Source organism: Echiichthys vipera, assembly GCF_963691815.1.
Source record: "Echiichthys vipera genome assembly, chromosome: 11".
In the NCBI taxonomy this organism is placed as follows: Eukaryota; Metazoa; Chordata; class Actinopteri; order Perciformes; family Trachinidae; genus Echiichthys; species Echiichthys vipera.
Genome location: NC_139836.1, coordinates 28,890,659 through 28,910,180, shown reverse-complemented (window position 1 = coordinate 28,910,180; position 19,522 = coordinate 28,890,659). Strand labels below are relative to the sequence as shown.

The following is a 19,522-nucleotide window of genomic DNA, read 5'->3' as shown; positions in this document are numbered from 1 at the left end:
ATGCTGAATCAAGCTTCCTGTCCGTAGCTGAAGAGTGTCAGCCTACACTGCTGTGTTTGAACATTGGTGTTAGTCGTGGGACTGGAGAGAGCCTGGTGGTTTCTGAAGGGGTACGTCCTGTTTGAGTACCACTGCTATAAACGATCGACTTAAACAAAGACAGCCGGGCATTTGCTAACGTTCGTATTGTGGCGGAAAGTAATACTTAGTTACTTTACTGTACCACCGTATACCGTTACGAGCCATGCTGTAATATGGTGTGCACCCAACATGTCAAATTCTGCTAATGATGTTAGCTTCATCCACCAAAGCACAGGAGAGTGCTAAAGCTACAGCTAACAACAAACTCCATTTCAAATTCCCATTTGATGTAAGTGAGGACGTGCTTGTAGGACTTTAACACAAAACCTCAACAAAGTATAACAGCCATCGAATTAGGATTCAAGACCAAGATATATATCTCGGTTAATAATCAAGCCAACAGTAAACTGGAAGTTTTGAATATAGACAAGTCTACGTAGAGGAAGAACGTCTCCATATCAAGTGTTAAACAGGTGACATTATCTTGAGTAAAGTGCACACGTTTATGCAATCATAAAAACGGCTATCATCGAAACATACTGTGACACGCATCGGCGGTGTTTCCAAGTAACGTTGACCGTTAACCGATAGTGGAAGTTAACGAGTTATCCGTTAACACGTTGCAGACCTGGACAACCCGCAAAGGCAACATAATGTGAAATGTGTGAATGTCGAATTCAAACTTACTTCTCTCCTGTTGCTTTTATCCGCACATAGCGTTCCAGACAGCTGGGCAGGGACGGAAGAAGCTGGAGCGGGTTCAGTTTTAGCGCCAAAAGCAGGAGTTCAGTATGAGCTGCTGCTATTGGCAACATGGACCGAGAGGGCGGGGTTAACACGAGCAAAGGGGGTGCGACCTCTCACGTCACTACCGTGTTGGGCCGGTTTCAGGTTTCAACCAACTCGAGATAGGGATCAGACTGCAGATCAAAGCTTGCCGCTGTACGGTCCGGTCATCACGGTTACCATTGAGATCAGACTGCAGATGAGAGCCTGCCGCTGTACGTCAGGTCAGCACGGTCACCATAGAGATCAGACTGTTGGCAAGGCAAGGCAAGTTTATTTGTATAGCTCAATTCAACAACAAGGTAATTCAAAGCGCTTCACATAAAAAATTTAAAGCATTGGGAGAAATAACACATAAAACATATAAATTTAAAACATATAAAAGGTCAATTAAAACATAAAAGGATATTTTAAAAAAACAACTGTTACAGTTACAGAAGTTACAGTGCAGTTTACTGAAAAGCAGCGGCAAATAGAAAAGTCTTCAGTCTTGATTTAAAAGAACTGAGAGTTGCGGCAGACCTGCAGTTTTCTGGGAGTTTGTTTCAGATTTGTGGAGCATTAAGACTGAACACTGCCTCTTCATGTTTAGTCCTGACTCTGGGGACACAGAGCAGACCTGTCCCATGTTTAGTCCTGACTCTGGGGACACAGAGCAGACCTGTCCCATGTTTAGTCCTGACTCTGGGGACACAGAGCAGACCTGTCCCATGTTTAGTCCTGACTCTGGGGACACAGAGCAGACCTGTCCCATGTTTAGTCCTGACTCTGGGGACACAGAACAGACCTCTCCCATGTTTAGTCCTGACTCTGGGGACACAGAACAGACCTGTCCCATGTTTAGTCCTGACTCTGGGGACACAGACTGTAGATGAAAGCCTGCCACTGCCACCGCGTGTGTCTAAAGCAAGCCTTTTGACATAATAGACAAAAAAGCTTGACTGTCTGCATAGTCATTGCAGTTATCCATGAGTCAAAAACAACATTTCACATATCCACAATGACAGTCTTCCTAGGACAAATGACGTCACTTGTACTGTCAGTTGTACTGTCAGTTTCAGATATCCACAGTTACATTAGGCTAGGCCAGATAACCTGAATTTTAGCAACTTGAACTGTCTCAGTCTGCCCTTTGCTGGACTCTTAGGTACTACAACATCAAATGCTGCAATGCCACACATTTATTTTTTGTTTGTTTATGTGGAGTGAAAGTTTGGACTGTGCCATTGATTTCCTTGGACACCACATCACAAAGGATGGAACATTTAACATATCTGCGGAGCGCCTCTCCATCATGGCTTCTTGCTCCTCGTTGCAAGTTTCCAGCAGTGTAGACACATGAGTTTGACATCATCGTTTTGAAACTGTGGGAAAAAAACATGCTGGAATTGATAATAGTAATTAAAAGGCTTGGAGGCAGACAATTCTGGTTCCGATTCCAATTTGTTATCAGTTCTCAACTGGAACTGGTTATTGATTCCCATCCCTACTTATGCTTGTAAGCCAGACAGTTCAGCTCTTAATATTTATGTTGTGGCAGTCATTCCCTAGGTGAGTACTCAGTTACCAGCACACCTGGGGCTCTGCTGCACAAGTGGCACCGCTGTGCTTCGTGCACTAACCACTGTTGTAATGTTTCTGACAGCTAAATGTGGCAAATTGAAAAGAAAACAGGGTGTAGACTGTTTGGTAAGTAAGCAGATTATAGGGTTCAGCAGCAGGGAAGAAGGACAAAATCCTGGAACACTATGGCAGAGAGGCACAATACAAAATATGGCAAGGATCGTAGTGCATGAGCGTTAGTAAACTGAGTGACCGGTAATGCCGGGCAGGTGTGCAGGCAGGTGGATAATTCCTGAGGACCTGATAGGCACAGTGAACAGGTTGAGCATGGTCAAAAGAACGGTCAAGACTCCAAAACTTTAACTATTTATCAAAGGAGCACAGACAGACAATAATCACCTCTCGCCAACCCACTTCCCCATAACACATTACCACAACATTCTCAAACATTTGCATTTCTGAGGAAGATTAAAAGAAGTCACTGAGGGCGCACTCACACTGTCTTCCGAACCGCGCCCCGGGCTTTAGGGTACTTGTCCCCCCCTCCCTCTCCCCCCGCTGGTCAGCCCGTTTGTACTCACACTGCCTGGGCCTCGGCCAATGCTTCTTGCCTGCCTATACGTCATCACGTCGTAACACGTCACACGCATTGATGACATCAACGCAATGCGTCGCTTTGTTTACAAATCTTTCCGTAGACCTCGGAGTTTTTGTGCGTCTTGTCTGACTGTTTTTGAATATTTCATCCGTCCAAATCTGCAGTAAACACTCCACCTCCGCATCACACCAACGTGAACCTTTCGCCGCCATTGTTGTTGTTGTTAAATGTCCGCGCATGGTCCGTCCTTCTATTTTCTATGTCCGAACAGGCGCACATAAATTAATTCAGACGGGCCGCCGCTTTGCGCGGAGCGGTTGCACTCACACTGGTCAAACGCACTAGGCTTTAGCCGAAAAACCTGTTTTGGCCCGATGCGGAAGGACAGTGTGAGTGCGCCCTGAGGTAGTCAAACAACTCCACAGTGGCAAAGCCCCAGGGATTGATGAGATTCGTCCAGAAATGCTGAAAGCTTTGGGTTTGGAGGGGCTGTCTTGGTTAACACGTCTCTTCCACATTGTGTGGAAGTCCGGGCCAGTGCCAAGGGAGTAGCAGACCAGGGTGGTGGTTCCCCTATTTAAATAGGGGGACCAGAGGGTGTGTGCCAATTACAGGGGTATCACACTACTCAGCCTCCCTTGTAAAGTCTACTCCAAGGTGCTGGAAAGGAGGGTTCGTCCTATAGTCGAACCTTAGATTTAAGAGGAACAATGCGGATTCTGTCCTGGATGTGGAACAACGGACCAGCTCCTGGAGGGGGCTCTGATCTGGAAAAGGCATATGACCGGGTCCCTTGGGAGATACTGTGGGAGGTGCTGCGGGAGTATGGGGTGAGGGGGTCACTTCTGTGGGCCATCCAATCTCTGTACACCCAAAGTGAGAGCTGTGTCTGGATCCTTGGCAGTAAGTCAGATTTGTTTCCGGTGAAGGTTGGCCTTTGTCACCAATCCTGTTTGTGATTTTCACGGACAGGATATGGAGGCGTAGTCGTGGTGGGGAGGGGTTGCAGTTCGGTGGGCTGAGAATCTCGTCTCTGCTTTTTGCAGATGATGGGGTCCTAATGGCATCGTCGGTCAGTGACCTTCAGCATTCACTGGATCGGTTCGCAGAGTGTGAAACGGCTGGGACGAGGATCAGCACCTCTAAATCTGAGGCCACGGCTCTCAGCAGGAAACCGGTGGATTGCTTACTCCAGGTAGGGAATGAGTCCTTACCCCAAGTGAAGGAGTTCAAGTACCTCAGGATCATGTTCACGATGGAGGGGACTATGGAGTGTAAGTTTGGCCGGAGATTCTGAGCAGTGGGGGCGGTGTTGCAGCCGCTCTACCGCTCCGTTGTGACGAAAAGAGAGCTGAGCCAGATGGCAAAGCTCTCGATCTACCGGTCAATCTTCGTTCCTACCCTCACCTATGGTCATGAAAGCTGGGTCATGACTGAAAGAACGAGCTTGCGGGTACAAGCGGCCAAAATGGGTTTTCTCAGGAGGGTGGCTGGAGTCTCAATTAGAGATAGGGTGAGAAGTTCAGCCATCCGTGAGGAACTCGGAGTAGAGCCGCTGCTCCTTTGTGTTGAAAGGAGCCTGTTGAGGTAGTTCAGGCATCTAGCAAGGATGCCCCCTGGGTGCTTCCCTAGGGAGGTGTTCCAGGCAGGTCCAGCTGGGAGGAGGCCTCGGGGAAGACCCAGGACTTGGTGGAGAGATTATATCTCCACACTGGCCTAGGAACGCCTCGGGGTCCCCCATTTAGAACTGGTAAATGTGGCACGGGAAAGGGAAGTTTGGGGTCCGCTGCTAGAGCTGCTGCCCCTGCGAACCGACCCCGGTTAAGCGGTTGAAGATGAATAGCATGAGGCTGCTTTTTATAGTATAGTCAGTTTTTTTACAGCCTGAAATGATGATACATAAAAACATATATTTTTCCAGCGTGATTTACAATTTTGCCTTACAAGTTCAAGTGAATTTTTTTTTTTAATTTCCGAAAATTGATAAAAAATGAAAAACCCGAATAGCAGCGTTGGTAAAGTGATGAGTCCCCAGATTTAATCCTTTGTGGAGGCACTTTTTTCTTTAATTACAGCCATCAACTTCAAGTCCATCCACAGAAGTTGTGTAGAATTCAGGTCAGGGCTCTGACTGGGCCACTCTAGGACATTCACCTTCCTGTCCTTTAGCCACTGTGTTGTTTTTATGGAGGTGTGTTTGGGTCGTTGTCAGGCTCGAAAGTGAAATACCTGCACATTTTCAAGTGTCTTACAGAGGGCCGCAGGTTTTCCTCAAGAATTTGGGTGGACTTGGCAGCATCCATTTTCCCTTCAATCCTGACCAAGTGCCCAGTCCCTGCTGAAGAGAAACAAGCCTACAACATAATGCTGCCACCACCAGGCTTCACTCTAGGGATGGTGTGTTTTGGGTGGTGTGCTGTGTTTGGTTTCTGCCAAACATAGCTTCTGGAGTTCAGCCCAAAAAATTCAAATTTGGTCTCATCTGACCATAAAACTTTTATTCACATGGCATCAGAATCTTCATTTTGTTTTTTATGAGACTCAGTGTGACATTTTTTCAGAAGAGGCTTCCTTCTCTTCACCCTGCCAAACATGTAGAACTTGTGAAACTTTAACTCCTTCAAGGTCACCATGGGCCTCTTGGTAGCTTCCCTGATCAATCTTTTCCTGGCTCTGTCCTCCAGTTTGGAGGGGCGGCTCGATCTAGGCCAGGTCTGGGTGGATCCATATGCATTCCACTTCTGGACAATACTCTGAACGGTCCTCAGAGGGAGAGTTAAAGCCTTTGGAATCTTTTTAGATCCTTCTCCTAACTTGTGCCTATCCACAACTTTATCGTGGAGCTCTTTTGAAAGCATCTTTCCAACCATGGTGAATTCTTTGTGTTACCATGCACTACTAGGAGTGGAATCCTCTAGGAACAGCTGATTTTACTCTGAAGTAAAATCAAAAACACCACAGTTGATGTCAGGTGGAGGCTAATTAACTCTGGAAGGTGATTGGTTATACTTGAGAATGTTTATAATGGTTATTCTAAAGGGACTAATCACTTTTCCAACACTGCATTTTTTAATTAATTTTCAGAAATTAAAAAAAAAAAAAAGAAAAGTCAATGTTGTAAGGCAAAATGTGTTTACCTATTATCATTTCAGGCTGCCAAACAAAAAAGTGACTATTTCGAAAGGGTATCAGAACTTTCTATAGGCACTGTATGTAATGTAGAGTTAATCAGTGATGGAGGTAAATAATTACAAGTACTCTTCATGAGGTAAGGGTCTGTGAAGGTTGTAGAAAAGGTACACTTATAATGATAGCTCCCATTCAATCCTGCGCATACTTAAGGGAGACGCCACCACCGCAATGGTGACTTGTTCACTTCCGGTACTTCGCCAGATTCGTCTATACCCAGGCACATCCACTACACTCTGCTACTGCCAAACGGCTTGCTACTCCCTCACTGCGAGAGGGAAGGGGCTGCTACCGCTCAAGAACACCCTGTCTGTTGGCTGTCCTGGTTCCACAATGGTGGAACAAGCCCCCCATTGACCATTGACATTGAGGACAGCAGAATCCCTAAACACCTTTTTAGACTGAAATTTTTGAATGGAGAGCATGAAGCCATTTTGCCAATTTGATACATTTATATGTACTCGCATGATTTTTGCACTTTTTGGGTAATATATTTATGGTTGAATACACTTATTGTAAGTCGCTTTGGATAACAGGGTCAGCTAAATGGATGCAATGTAAAAAAAAAACATTTGGCTTGCAGGATATAGATGTGAATTACGGTGTGTAGTCTTTGTCGTGTGTCTTATGGTCAGGTGCATGGACAATAATATAATCCGATATGTTGGCCACTCCTTTGATACCTGCCAGTGCTGTTTCCATTTCGTGCTGGTACTGCTCACTCACAGACGAGACCCTGAATATGAGTCTTTGCAGGGGTATGTTCAACTGTGCACAGCCAATGTCGTTATAGCTCTTGACCAGCTGGTGGTAGCCCCATTTAAGATCTAAACAGAACTGATCCATTCATGTTGTGTAACAGTTCATCTACTGTCTGGATCGGATATTTTCCCTGGATGATAGCCCTTTTTGCCATTCTCATGTCTAGGCATAGCCAAATGTCAGTGGCTCTCTCCCTAGTAGTGGCCTGACCACCTACTACAGTAAACTCTGCCTTGGTTTCTCTTTTCCCAATCTTTACTTCACATGTGAACACTACCTTCACTGGCAGTGATTCATTTGAGGAATATGCATTAAGCTTTTTATCTGACTTGGATGACTTATACTTTTTCTTTCTTTCTTTAGTCCTTCCCATGTATTTTCATCTATTATATTGGTCGTAGCCCCTGAGTCAGTTAACATTACTAGGCTTACACCTCCCACATTAAATGTTAACCTTTCAGTATTGTCACTGTCACTTACTACAAATGCAAAATCTTCAACCCCTTTTTCTTCCTGTCCTGAGTCTACATATTTTACTGACCCTTTGCTACCTTTGGATTTGCACATTTTTGCGTGGTGATCTTTACCATTGCACTTTCTTTAGGTTTGCCCACGTGCTGGACAATTCTCATCTTTTCCAAAGTAGTCTCCATGCCCGCATCTATAGCACACTTTCTCTTTCCCTTCTTCCTCCCCTTCACGTTTTCGGCTCTTCTTGGCACATTTTTCTTTGGATATCTGGTTCACAGTCTCAGTGCCCTTTGTGTCCGTGTTACTCACACGCATTGCTGCCATCCGCTGTTCAACTCTTTCACACCGCGCAGCATTCTCCAGCGCCCTTGCCAGAGTCAATCCCGAGCCCTCCTCAAGCCCAAGAGGTCAGCTTTCTCCGCACATACTCTGTTGTATCTACTCAGTACCACATCCCTTATCTGGTTAGCTGTGTCAGCTCCAAAAGCACAGTCTTTGGCCGTCTGGTGCAAACGTGTTGCAAACTGCTGTACCGTTTCCCCCATTGTTCTGTGATATCTGGTAGAAAGATTGGCGCGCGAATGTGGCATTCACCTGGGGCACAAAATAGTTATTTAGTGCATCCACTGCTTTGGCATAGTCAGTCGGACCTCCCGTGTCATCAAGGGTGGAAAAATGTCCTGCAGATCCGTCCCAGCGTGATGTAAGAGTAATGCTCTTAATTTTATTGGAATCACTTACATTTTCCGCCATGATCAATCCTTTGCCGTCTGCTTACAGGTTGAAGGCTGTTAGCCACTGGCTCCAACGCAGGTCCAGTGTAGCAGGCATCGTTGTAGCAATCAAACTTGGCACGTTGGCGATGTTCTCCATCTCGTTGACAAACTAAACTCACTTCAGATTTAACTATTACCCGAGCTTAATTATCCTCGTCACCAATGTTACACTTCTAGCTGCGTATTATGCCAGTAGAATCAAAGTGAATCACAGATACACTGAGAGCCATTTCACTGTCCTTTTACTCTAGTAAAGTGTGTCTTCCTGCAAAAGTGTGTCTTCCTGCAAAACCAACTTGACGTAACAACGTCATCAGTACACGACAATATGCAATATTATTATTAAGTAATAATAGATCATTTCTGTGCATCTTCAGAAACCCAGCAATTTTATCACGTTATCAACTTCCTTGATGTCAGACTCTACATACAAAAACAAGACCATATATTCTGTTAGAGAGACAATGACTCATCCTCCTCTTTACAGAAGGAACATACAGGGGAAACATCAGGTCTACATTTATGAATAAAGCCATTGCATGGGTACTATACCTATGTGTACATTTTTAATAGGATTTTCTTTAACCTTATTGGTGACACAAAATCTATTGAATTAATTCCAAATATTCCTGCTTATGTTAGGAAACGCTGCTTTCCAACGACTTTGAGTGGAAGTCATTACACCTCTGATGGGAGCATTATTACATGAACGTTCCTCGAGAACCTTTCCACTCAGCCACAATCTAGGAATCCTACCTAGATAATAGTGACACTTTAATGAGAGTCAGCAAACTGGCGGATATGCTTTTGAGTACTCTGGAATGTTGAGTTTGAAAAATGTCTAATCCTCTCCCCATTTAGAAGATCGGGAAAAATAATAAATGAATAACCTCATTCATGCCAAAATTGTTGCATTTTCAAGTTCCTTTATCCCAACTTTATGTCAGGACCTGAATGCATCATAAGACGTGTCATTTCCCAGCTTCCTCTGCACTTCCTGCTTCCCACCGCAGAAGTGAGTGAAGGAAAACAAAATGCGATAGTGTAACTTCACCGATGAGCTGGGATCAATGACAGCGTTATTAACGCTCCTCGGCACATTTCACTCACCGCTTATTTAAATGTCATATCTGTGTCCCTGAGGCGTGTGGCAGTTATTTAAAGCTCACCATGCAGTTCTCTCCCACCAACGGAGATTTCACGTTCGTCTCTTCCACAGAGGCTGAAGGTAAGCTAATGCTAATGCCAGCAGAGCTCCACGGCTAGCAGGCCTTAAAAGAGCTAACCCCTACCACTTTACGGTACTTGTTTTCGTTGCCTGAGAGTAGCGCCAGTCACCCAAGTACACATGTATTTAGTCCAGAAATAAACACTAGGTGTGGGCCGTCACCGTGCTATGACTAGGGCATAGCTGTTACTCTACCTATTTAAATGTGCAAGCTATCGTTTAGCTTTGCTAACTCGTTTCAGTACTAACAGAGTCTGTGACTGATACGTGTCGTTCACGAGCGTAGCTAACAAACAGGAACGATTTGATATTGCTTATTGTCCGGGCTAAGTGGCCATTAGAATGAGACATTAAAGAGCTGACGTTAACGGTGCGTTTTAAATCATTTAGCCCTATGACGAAGCACAATAGTGAATGTTTACACTTGTCACTCACAACCTTTCTACCAACTCATGGAGGAACGAGTGCAATTGATGTACTACTGCTAAAACAGACGAAAGAGAACATAAACCAGCATACTGTAAATAGAGAACAGAGACTAAATTGGACTGTAACATTTACTGAGCATACGCTGTACTATGATAGGAACATACTGTACTGTAAGGCTAATACACATCAATGCAAGTCAAGTTCATGTAAATAAACGCAGCAGTGTAATGTGCAGAATGTGGTTGAATATGATAAAGAATGAATTGTATATTGGACATATTCATTATTTACTGTGTGAATAATGTTGATTACGCTCATACAGTTGAGGGGGTTCAGGATCATCTAGTAAGGATGCCCCCTGGGCACCTCCCTAGGGAGGTGTTCCAGGCACGTCCAGCTGGGAGGAGGCCTCGGGGAAGACCCTGGACCAGGTAGAGAGATTAGATCTCCACACTGGCCTGGGAACGCCTCAGGATCCCCCAGTTAGAGCTGGTTAATGTGGCCCGGGAAAGGGAAGTTTGGGGTCCCCTGCTGGAGCTGCTGCCCCCGCGACCCGACCCCGGATAAGAGGTCGATGAGTGATGAGATGAGATGATACACTCCTACAGATGGATTTAAGAGGTGCCAGAAGATGAAAGCTTGCCCGAATGACCTCCCAATGAAATTAAGTCCTACCTGTGTCTGCTTTAGAGTAGAGCTTCAACTAACGTTTACTTTAATTATTAATAAAGTTGTTTATTTACTCTGTTAGCTAATCACTTGTTCAGTCTATAAACTAGAGAAAATCAAAAAACTGCCAACTGTAATTTCCTAGAGTCTAATATGATGCCTTTAAATTGCGAAGATATTCAGTTTACATTACAAGGCAGTAAATACTCACATTATCCACATAGTTGATGATTTTCTGTTGATTGATGGTTTCAGCTCTAGTTTAGGTAAGTGTTTTTCTACTCTAATGTTCAAGGATGCCTACAAGCAGTGGTGGCTGGTTCAATCCATTGGTCCAGCAGGACAAATCTGAGTGGAGAGTAGATTTGTTACAATACCAAAATCATGACTATGGTATGATACCAGCCTAAAATATCTAGATCCAGATTCTGAAACGACACCAAAGTAATGGAATAAATTATCAGATGACATAATTTTTTCCTATTAATTAAAACACTTAAAAAGTCATCATAAAATATATTTTTGTAAAAGCTGCTGAGCTTTATAGCTACTTAACATAACAACAAAAACTTGATTTTTTCTGAAATACTGTTATTCTTTATAGTTCAGCATTTGATAGAATTTCAGCTGGCTATACCAGTGCTGTACTAGCATGTCTTTTTTTTAAATAACCAAGGCACTCCATCAAAAACCTTTATTTTGTGAAGAAAGCGGAGTAAAACCCTTTCAGATCCCTCCCAGTTATTAGGCGTATTTCCATTTCCTATAGAGTGGCCTCCAGGAAAGTTTCAGGCCACCCCCCTTTCAAATGGCCGTTCACTCGCTGTGTTTCCATTTATTTTTAACAAAGGCCCCAGAGGGATTTAGGAGACTCTGCAGGTGACGATTCACTCTGAATGGGTTTGGATCGCCGGTGATCAGCTGATAGGTGACACAACGGAGCGTTCTTCCTCCAGAGAAATACAGAATAGTTGTAGTTTGATTTAAGGTAGCCCATATGATTCACAACGTCAACTTATGTACAAGATACATGAAAGAAAACACTGCACCTTAATGATTTGAGGCGCTGTAAAAGTGTTTGTTGACAGACAGGCTGTCACCCCGCTGCAGTACTCTGTGTGTGCGTGCGTGTGTGTGCAGCACCTCTTGCTTCTGCGCTTGACCTGAGACGCTAGTTTGAAAATATGGACGTCGAGGAGCTAGAAGCTTATTTCAGTGGACTATGTATTGGTCCTCAGAGAAACCCACTGCAGTGGTGGAAGTCCAACAGGAAACCAGGACAAAAAAGTGAGCGTTGTCTGTGGCCGCAGCTGCTGATCCTTGCCTCCTCTGAGCCAGAAGAGCGCCTGTTCTCCACAGTGGGACTGATCATTAAAGTAATGAGAACGCAGATTTAATAACATTTTTATAAGGAAACAATGTTTTGAATCCAGCCTGGGAATTTTGTTGACTTATTATTTTCCTAGTTTGGTTAGATTTAGACAACAAATTACATGGTTAGGGTCAGGTAAAAAAAATGAAAATAGCATTGTTGGTACCGACACCTGGGTACAAACAGCATACAAGGATGAACATAGCCTTTGCCAATAAATAAAGGTGAAAAGGTGGTTATTTTTTGTCAAAGAGGAATGTATTGTGGGCGAATTGTTAATGTGGGGGCTTTTGAGAAATTGATTTCAAAAATGGATCTTCCTGTCTAAATTGGTGAAATGCCCATATAAGTTTGTTATCTTTTGACTGAAAACAGGTAAATATTTTATGCAAATGCAGTATGTACTATATGCAGTGCAATGTCTGTGGTCCTTGATCATACATCCTGGTACTGTAACGGTGTTTCCTGCCTGATCAAACACTAAACCCTGCAAACAAACATGTTTTTCCACAGAGCTCAGCGGCACCATCAGTGCTCCGGATATTAAGCTAACCATGGGCAGTGATAGCGGTAAAGACCCATATGCCACCACCTTCCTGAGGCAGAGAGGCTACGGCTGGCTGCTGGAGGTGGAGGAGGAAGACAGTGAAGACAGCAAACCTCTTCTGTGAGTACATGTCATGTCGTGCACACGTGTATTTAATAAGATGTTGCTCAGTAATCGTCACTGAGGTTCATGCTACGATTAATTGTGATATTGATTTTCGGAGCACACAAACCAAACAGGCAGAGGCAGATTCAGATAACTGGCACACATCAGATGTCAATAAACACTGTCCTTCTTGTTGCTGTTTTCTGTTTGTTTTTTTTGTAAACAGATTTGTCTTCTCTAGCAGGTCTCAGTGCAAAGCTTCTGACATTCTAATGTCGTCTTGTCTGTGTGAGAAGGGAGGAGCTGGACATTGACCTGAAGGACATCTATTACAAGATTCGGTGTGTGCTTATGCCAATGCCATCACTGGGTTATAACCGGCAGGTGGTCCGAGATAACCCAGACTTCTGGGGCCCTCTAGCCGTGGTGCTGCTCTTCTCTATGATCTCCATATATGGACAGTTCAGGGTGAGCAGGACACGATGAACACTACACACTAAACAACAGAGGCACCACCTAGTGCCGCTACATTTATTAATAGTAATAATTAGGGCTGGCACTTTAACGCCTTTATTACGATTGATTAATTAAATACAGAAAAAATAATGCGACAAAAAAATAACGCAATTAATCGCAATTAATTTTTGCACTCATTGGGGAACGTTGCTCGACTCGTAATTCTGACGCACAGGACGCAACACGTGAGAAATGAAACGGATGAGAAGCAGATTATGAGTTGTTGCTGGTTCAGTGGGCGACACTTGAGTTCTAAGAAACGACCGAGTGGAAACATGGACGAGAGCACGGCTGAACATGCTGCAGCTAATGTTAGCACAGACAACGCTGAACATGCTGCAGCTAACGTTAGCACAGACAACACTGAACATGCTGCAGCTAACGTTAGCACAGACAATGCTGAACATGCTGCAGCTAACGTTAGCACAGACCAATTTGAACATGCTGCAGCTAACGTTAGCACAGACAATGCTGAACATGCTGCAGCTAACGTTAGCACAGACAACCATGAACATGCTGCAGCTAACGTTAGCACAGACAACGCTGAACATGCTGCAGCTAACGTTAGCACAGACAGCGATGAACATGCTGCAGCTAATGTTAGCACAGACAATGCTCCTGAGGGACTGTCATTAGTTGATGGATCATTTTTGTTAAACTCTATGTTTAACTGTTTATTTTATGCTAAGGATATTATTCTAAATATTTTTTCAATGTTAGGTTTTCACTTTTCCTGAATATACCGTACTAAGCACTGTTTTTTTTTTTTTAGAATATATTAAGTCATATATCAAAATCTATTTAAATTGAAAAATGTTGCTACTTGTATCAAATATTGAGATGCGATTAATTGTGATTAATTAATTACTAAGCCTCTAGTTAATTAGAATACTTTTTTTTAATCTTGTCCCACCACTAATAATAATGATGATAATAAGTGTGGCCATTATTTCACCTTTTAGCTAACAAGACTTGGTTACCATAACTACTTGGCCATATCGACTTTGTTGCGTTACAGTGTTTGGTGTGCTTGAAAAAAAGTGCAGTGTGAAATTAAACTAAATGAAAAATGCTACAATTACAACTTCAACCCTGAATGGCTCACCTAACTATAGGTGTGAAAGAGACCCAAGTGTCTCGGGCCTTTGCCGCACTCACAGAAGAAATTTCAGCAGAAACCAATGAATGAATGCTCTCCTGTTTATGCATGAGGAGAAACCAGCAGCGTCCATTTAAAGACATCCCAATTCTCTTGGAGAAGTTTTTCTTCAGTAGAGATGTTTGATACTCTGCCTTTATTTTGCAGGTTGTGTCTTGGATCATCACCATCTGGATATTTGGATCACTAACAATCTTTCTGCTGGCTCGTGTCCTTGGTGGTGAGGTAAGCTCAGCTGACACCAAGTTACCCTCTGCAGCCAGTCCAAGCACAGTCACACACGACTCCAACTTGTTCTCATGATGTCTCGCTGTTGTTTTTTACGCAGGTTTCCTTCGGCCAGGTTCTTGGAGTGATCGGATATTCCCTCCTGCCTCTCATCGTTATAGCACCTCTGCTCTTAGTGATCGGGGGGTTTGAGGTGGTTTCTACACTAATCGAAGTGAGTCAAAGCTACACATTAAAACTGTTTCATTATTAATGTTGTGTAAAAACAAATGAATGGATAGATAGTATATTGTAACAGTTGCTAGAAAGAGGAATTCAATCCTACTCTCAGCTCTGTAGAGGGATTAGCTTGTAAAGGCATTGTAGCCAACATGGAAAACACCTTAATCCTAAGAATCCTACACACCTGCAGCATAGTGACGGACATTAAAAGCACCAATTTAACACCTTCACACCTGAGTATGTCGCTGCAGACCTGGAGACCTGAACACTCAGACGCCTGCACTTATGGACCAGAGCCCTTATGGTCTGGTTGACAGAGCAAAGTCCAAATAAAACACTTGGAACACTTTTAAACTTTTTAAAAATATTTTGGACTAAATAAATATAATCCAAGTAAAACACCACTGTCTAATGGATTGTGAAGCTTAGAACACTTTAAAACTTTTTACAAATATTTTGTACTAAATAAATAAAATCCAAATAAAACACCAAGATCTAATTATTTGGTAAGCTCAGACAACTTTTAAACTTTTTTTGAATTTTTTTGGACCAAATAAAATAATTAACCTCCAATGAAATGGCATACTTTTAAATGTTCTATTGCATGGGGTTACACTAATAAAACAGTCCTAAAAAAGCCAACAATGAAATGAATGGAATGGTTTCAAAGGTTTTCGGGGCTTTCACAAACAGCCTTTATATTATGGCAGTGCTCCTTCCTTCCTCATCTGCCTTTCCACTTCACTGGAAACAGACACAATGATAAACAATGGAATAGAAGTAACGATCGATATCGATGTACTCAGAAAGTACCTTTAATGGACAACAGGCCCTGCCAGGGAGACCTGCTCTGCCTCCTCCCATGAAATGGCACTCACTGTCGAGATGCCATGTATGATGACCTAAGCAGAATTTAAGAAATTACAAACTATAAACTTCACATATCTGCCATTCATTCCTGCTTTTAAAATTCTGTAGCACACACAAGGTTCTGCTCACCTCTGGAAGCAAAACCTAAACACACTAGGCTGCCACACACACACACACACAAACACACACACACACACACACACACACACACACACACACACACACACACACACACACACACACACACACACACACACACACACACACACACACACACACACACACACACACACACACACACACACACACACACACACACACACACACACAATTTAGTTTAATGTCACACAGAGTGCCAACGTTGACCTACACGTAGGCTACTTTGTTTTATTTCTGTTTAATTTAACGCACACGGTGTCAAAAGCATCAGTCTCATTAAAAACTAAATGAGCTTCTAGCAGAAAAATGCTAACCTTGGTAAGGCTAAATATAATGTTGCTTTTGACGTTCATAAGGCTTATTGTAAACGTATTAAAAGTCAAACTTTCGTTACGCTGTCAGATACATTTTCAACAAAAACATTTACGACATGAAATGAACAATGTGATTAACGTTCAATGCCTTTTTTGGGGGGTCTGCAGACACCACCTCCATATTCTGAGTAGGTAACATTAGCATAACACAAACCAGGGGGCGCTGTAGCAAAAAACCAAGGGGCCTGAATGTGCGGGTCGGGTCTGCAGACACGCTCCTCCCCGAGATCCACATATCAGCCGCTCGTCTTTGACTGCTGCCCCTTACTGTTGCAGTGCCACACAGGCCAGTTTCAGCCACCCTCCAGAGAAGCACAGAGAAGTGTAGCGCATGAGTGTCAGGAAAGAAGCAACAATGAGCCTGTGGAATCTCAGTTAGAAGGCAGAGAAAACCATACGAACAGAAAATATCTGATTTTTGCATTGTCTTTTAATGTGTGATTATCTTTTTTCAGTTGATAATTTGGAGAGGAAATGTCAGCTAACACTGAAAAATCCTCTAATCATTCAGAGCCCAAGGTGACATCCACAAAGAACTTATTTTGTCATTCTAATACCAAAATAAACATTTCCAATAATAACATATAAATGTGAAAAGCAAATCCTCACATTTCAGAAATCCGACACAGATAATGTCTGACGGTTTTGCTGAATAAATTGAAAAGATTGTTTGATTATGGATGGGTGGGGGGAAGGTCAACTTTTCTACCCCACGCCACTTTATTCAGACCTATACTGCAGCCAGCCACCAAGGGCCACCCAGATGTTCTGACTTCACCTGCGGAGCTGTCGTGTGTCCATCTATATATACATTCTATGGTTCATACTTAAACTGTCTACACAGGAGAGAGGAGTTCCAGGAATGCAATGAATGGCTCTGCATCAAAACACCACAACTGTCATGAATATGTTGGTCAGTTAGAACATACAGTGCATTCAGAAAGAATTCTGACTACTTCACTTTTTGCTTTGTTCCGCCTCATCGTCTACACTCAGTAGGTCACCATAATGACAAATCAGAAGGAATCTCAGACAGCACCACAAAGAAGGAGATCATTCATTGTTATGTTCTTTATTGTTATGCACTCTTATGTACTATGAGAAATATCCATTCATGCTTTTCATTTTTCACGCGTCTATTTCCTTAACTTATGGATTTCAGCAGAAGCAGGTGGACTGGGGCACTTTGACTGATATAAACCGTTGTCTACTAAATGTGGTGCCTTTGTTTGAGGTTCAACAGTCGTGACGGATGAATGAAAGGATCCTTTGCTGTCTGTTCTTATCTTTCAGCTGTTCGGAGTGTTCTGGGCCGCTTACAGTGCTGCTTCATTGCTCGTCGGAGATGAATTCAAAACCAAGAAGCCCCTTCTCATATATCCCATTTTCCTTTTGTATATCTACTTCCTCTCATTATATACTGGTGTGTGACCGGACGAGCTGAAGCTGTGGACCTTTTCATGGACATTGACCCCGGAGTGGGGGGGGGAAGTCAAACTACGGAACCAGGATTTTTTAAAAAGGTGTTTATTTCTTTTTTAACGCTATAAAATTCTAGATGGTGGGGACGCGGGGAACATATATCAATGTATATAGTTTTGTCCTTTATGTCTTTGGTCAATAAAATGCATATGCTTTTACAGCTTAAACTTCAGGATGCAGACTTGTGGTTAAACAGCGGGTAATATTTATAGGGTTGTATATTAAGTGGATGATTTAGCTTTTACTCTATCCCACTGAAGAATGTGGTGCCAAATATTCGTGGTGTATATGTTCATGCTGAAGGAAGAATCTGAAAGAAGAGACAGCACCACAAAGAAGGAGGAGATCATTCATTGTAATGTTCTTCATTGTTATGCACTCTTATGTACTATGAGAAATATCCATTCATGCTTTTCATTTTTCACACATTTGTTTTCTTAATTTATGGATTTCAGCAGAAGCAGGTGGACTGGGGCAGTTTGACTGATATAAACCGTTGTCTACTAAATGTGGTGCCCTGAGTCCTGTTTCTCAGCTATTTAATCAAGAAATCTAAGAATTTGATCAATAATTACAGTAAATTAATAGTTATTTGTCACTTAAACATCTGGTATTTCAAGACAGCGCACTCAACTTGTATAGCACATCTCATAAAAACATCCAGCCTGAAGTGTTTCACAGAGCAAAATTCAAATTATACAAGACTAACAACAAATATAAGACAATGACATTTTAAACACCAGAATAAAACTGAAAATCTACAATGCATATTAAAGGCCTGATTCAAAATGTAGGTCTTTCATTTTCTTTTTAAAAATTACAGAAAGTTTGCCATTAGAATATCCAGACGGTTTAGGGTTGTTTCACAAAGGCACTCGAACCACTACTTTTATCTGACGTCTGAAAGAAACGCAATGGAGCTGCAGTGGGTGAGTGGGTCGTCCTCCATTCAAGAGATCGGCGGTTCACATGTCAAGTGTCCTTGGGCAAGACACTGAACCCCAAATTGCTCCCTGTTAGATCAGATGGTAGGTAGATGTCCACTGCCGTCTGTGTGAATGTGACTAGTGTGAAAGCGCCTTGACAAGACCATTTACTGAGTGATCTGTCAGAATCATAAAATCCAACAAGTCTCTCATGTATGGAGGCGCAAGGTCAATTTAAAGCTTTATGAACCAGAAAAATATCTGTAAACAATAAAGGTAGTGTTGGGGTAGCAGTTTGTAATCCAGTAAAAGGAATTACAATAGTGAAAATGGCAAGTAATAAAAGCACACGTTTTTGAGTATTTCTGCATCTTAATGCTTATAAAAAAAATAAGATTCAAATTTAAATCAGTCTAAAATCACTCCTTTCGGACAAATTGGTGCCATTTGGATGTTGAAACTGTTGAAAAAGTATAAATGAAACTTAAGCTTGGTATTATTCCAGCCCTGAATCTAAAAACATTCACACTGAACTACTCAAAATGTGTAATGGTCAATCTGAAGCCATTGAATGTATTGTTTGCGTCGGTTTCTTATTGCCAAATACAGGACTGAGCTTTGAGAATAGAATTAGCATATACATGAAATGGAGCCACATGGCATCAATGCTAGTAGCATGAGAACATGTAGCACCTAAGTGGCTTACCAAGGCTATCCTTGCTTAAAAATGAAAAGAAAAAAAGAAATCATTTAGGAAACGGGACTCAAAGTTGATATTGATCGTCTCAGTTACAGTAAGGTCAAAAAGAGAGCGAGATAACTAAATATTGGTCTTCCCACGGCATTCAGGAGACATGATGCTACTTTTTACTGATCACGTGATTTGTGAAATGTCCCAGGAACATGTCGGGGTAACAGCACTGGTTTAAAACCTGGGGACATGACTAAAATGGGAATTTGAACTAACATAATAGTGAATTTTGCATGAGAAAAATATTGTTTAGGTCTTA

At 42.5% G+C, this 19,522-nt stretch overlaps 1 protein-coding gene across 2 annotated transcripts; it reads left to right on the top strand.

Moving 5' to 3' along the window:
- Positions 1-9,239: 9,239 nt before the first annotated feature.
- Positions 9,240-18,271, top strand: yipf4 (Yip1 domain family, member 4). Of its 2 annotated transcripts, none has more exons than XM_083922988.1 (6): positions 9,240-9,454; positions 12,438-12,591; positions 12,873-13,044; positions 14,399-14,476; positions 14,580-14,693; positions 17,398-18,270. In XM_083922988.1, exons 1-6 carry the CDS (start codon positions 9,397-9,399, stop codon positions 17,533-17,535), a joined length of 714 nt encoding a protein of 237 aa, XP_083779114.1. In that variant the 5' UTR covers positions 9,240-9,396; the 3' UTR covers positions 17,536-18,270. The 2 variants fall into 2 exon arrangements, with proteins under 2 accessions (XP_083779114.1, XP_083779115.1); XM_083922989.1 differs by lacking the exon at positions 9,240-9,454 and adding an exon at positions 11,639-11,928 and having other exon boundaries at positions 17,398-18,271.
- The last annotated feature ends 1,251 nt before the right edge of the window (positions 18,272-19,522 follow it).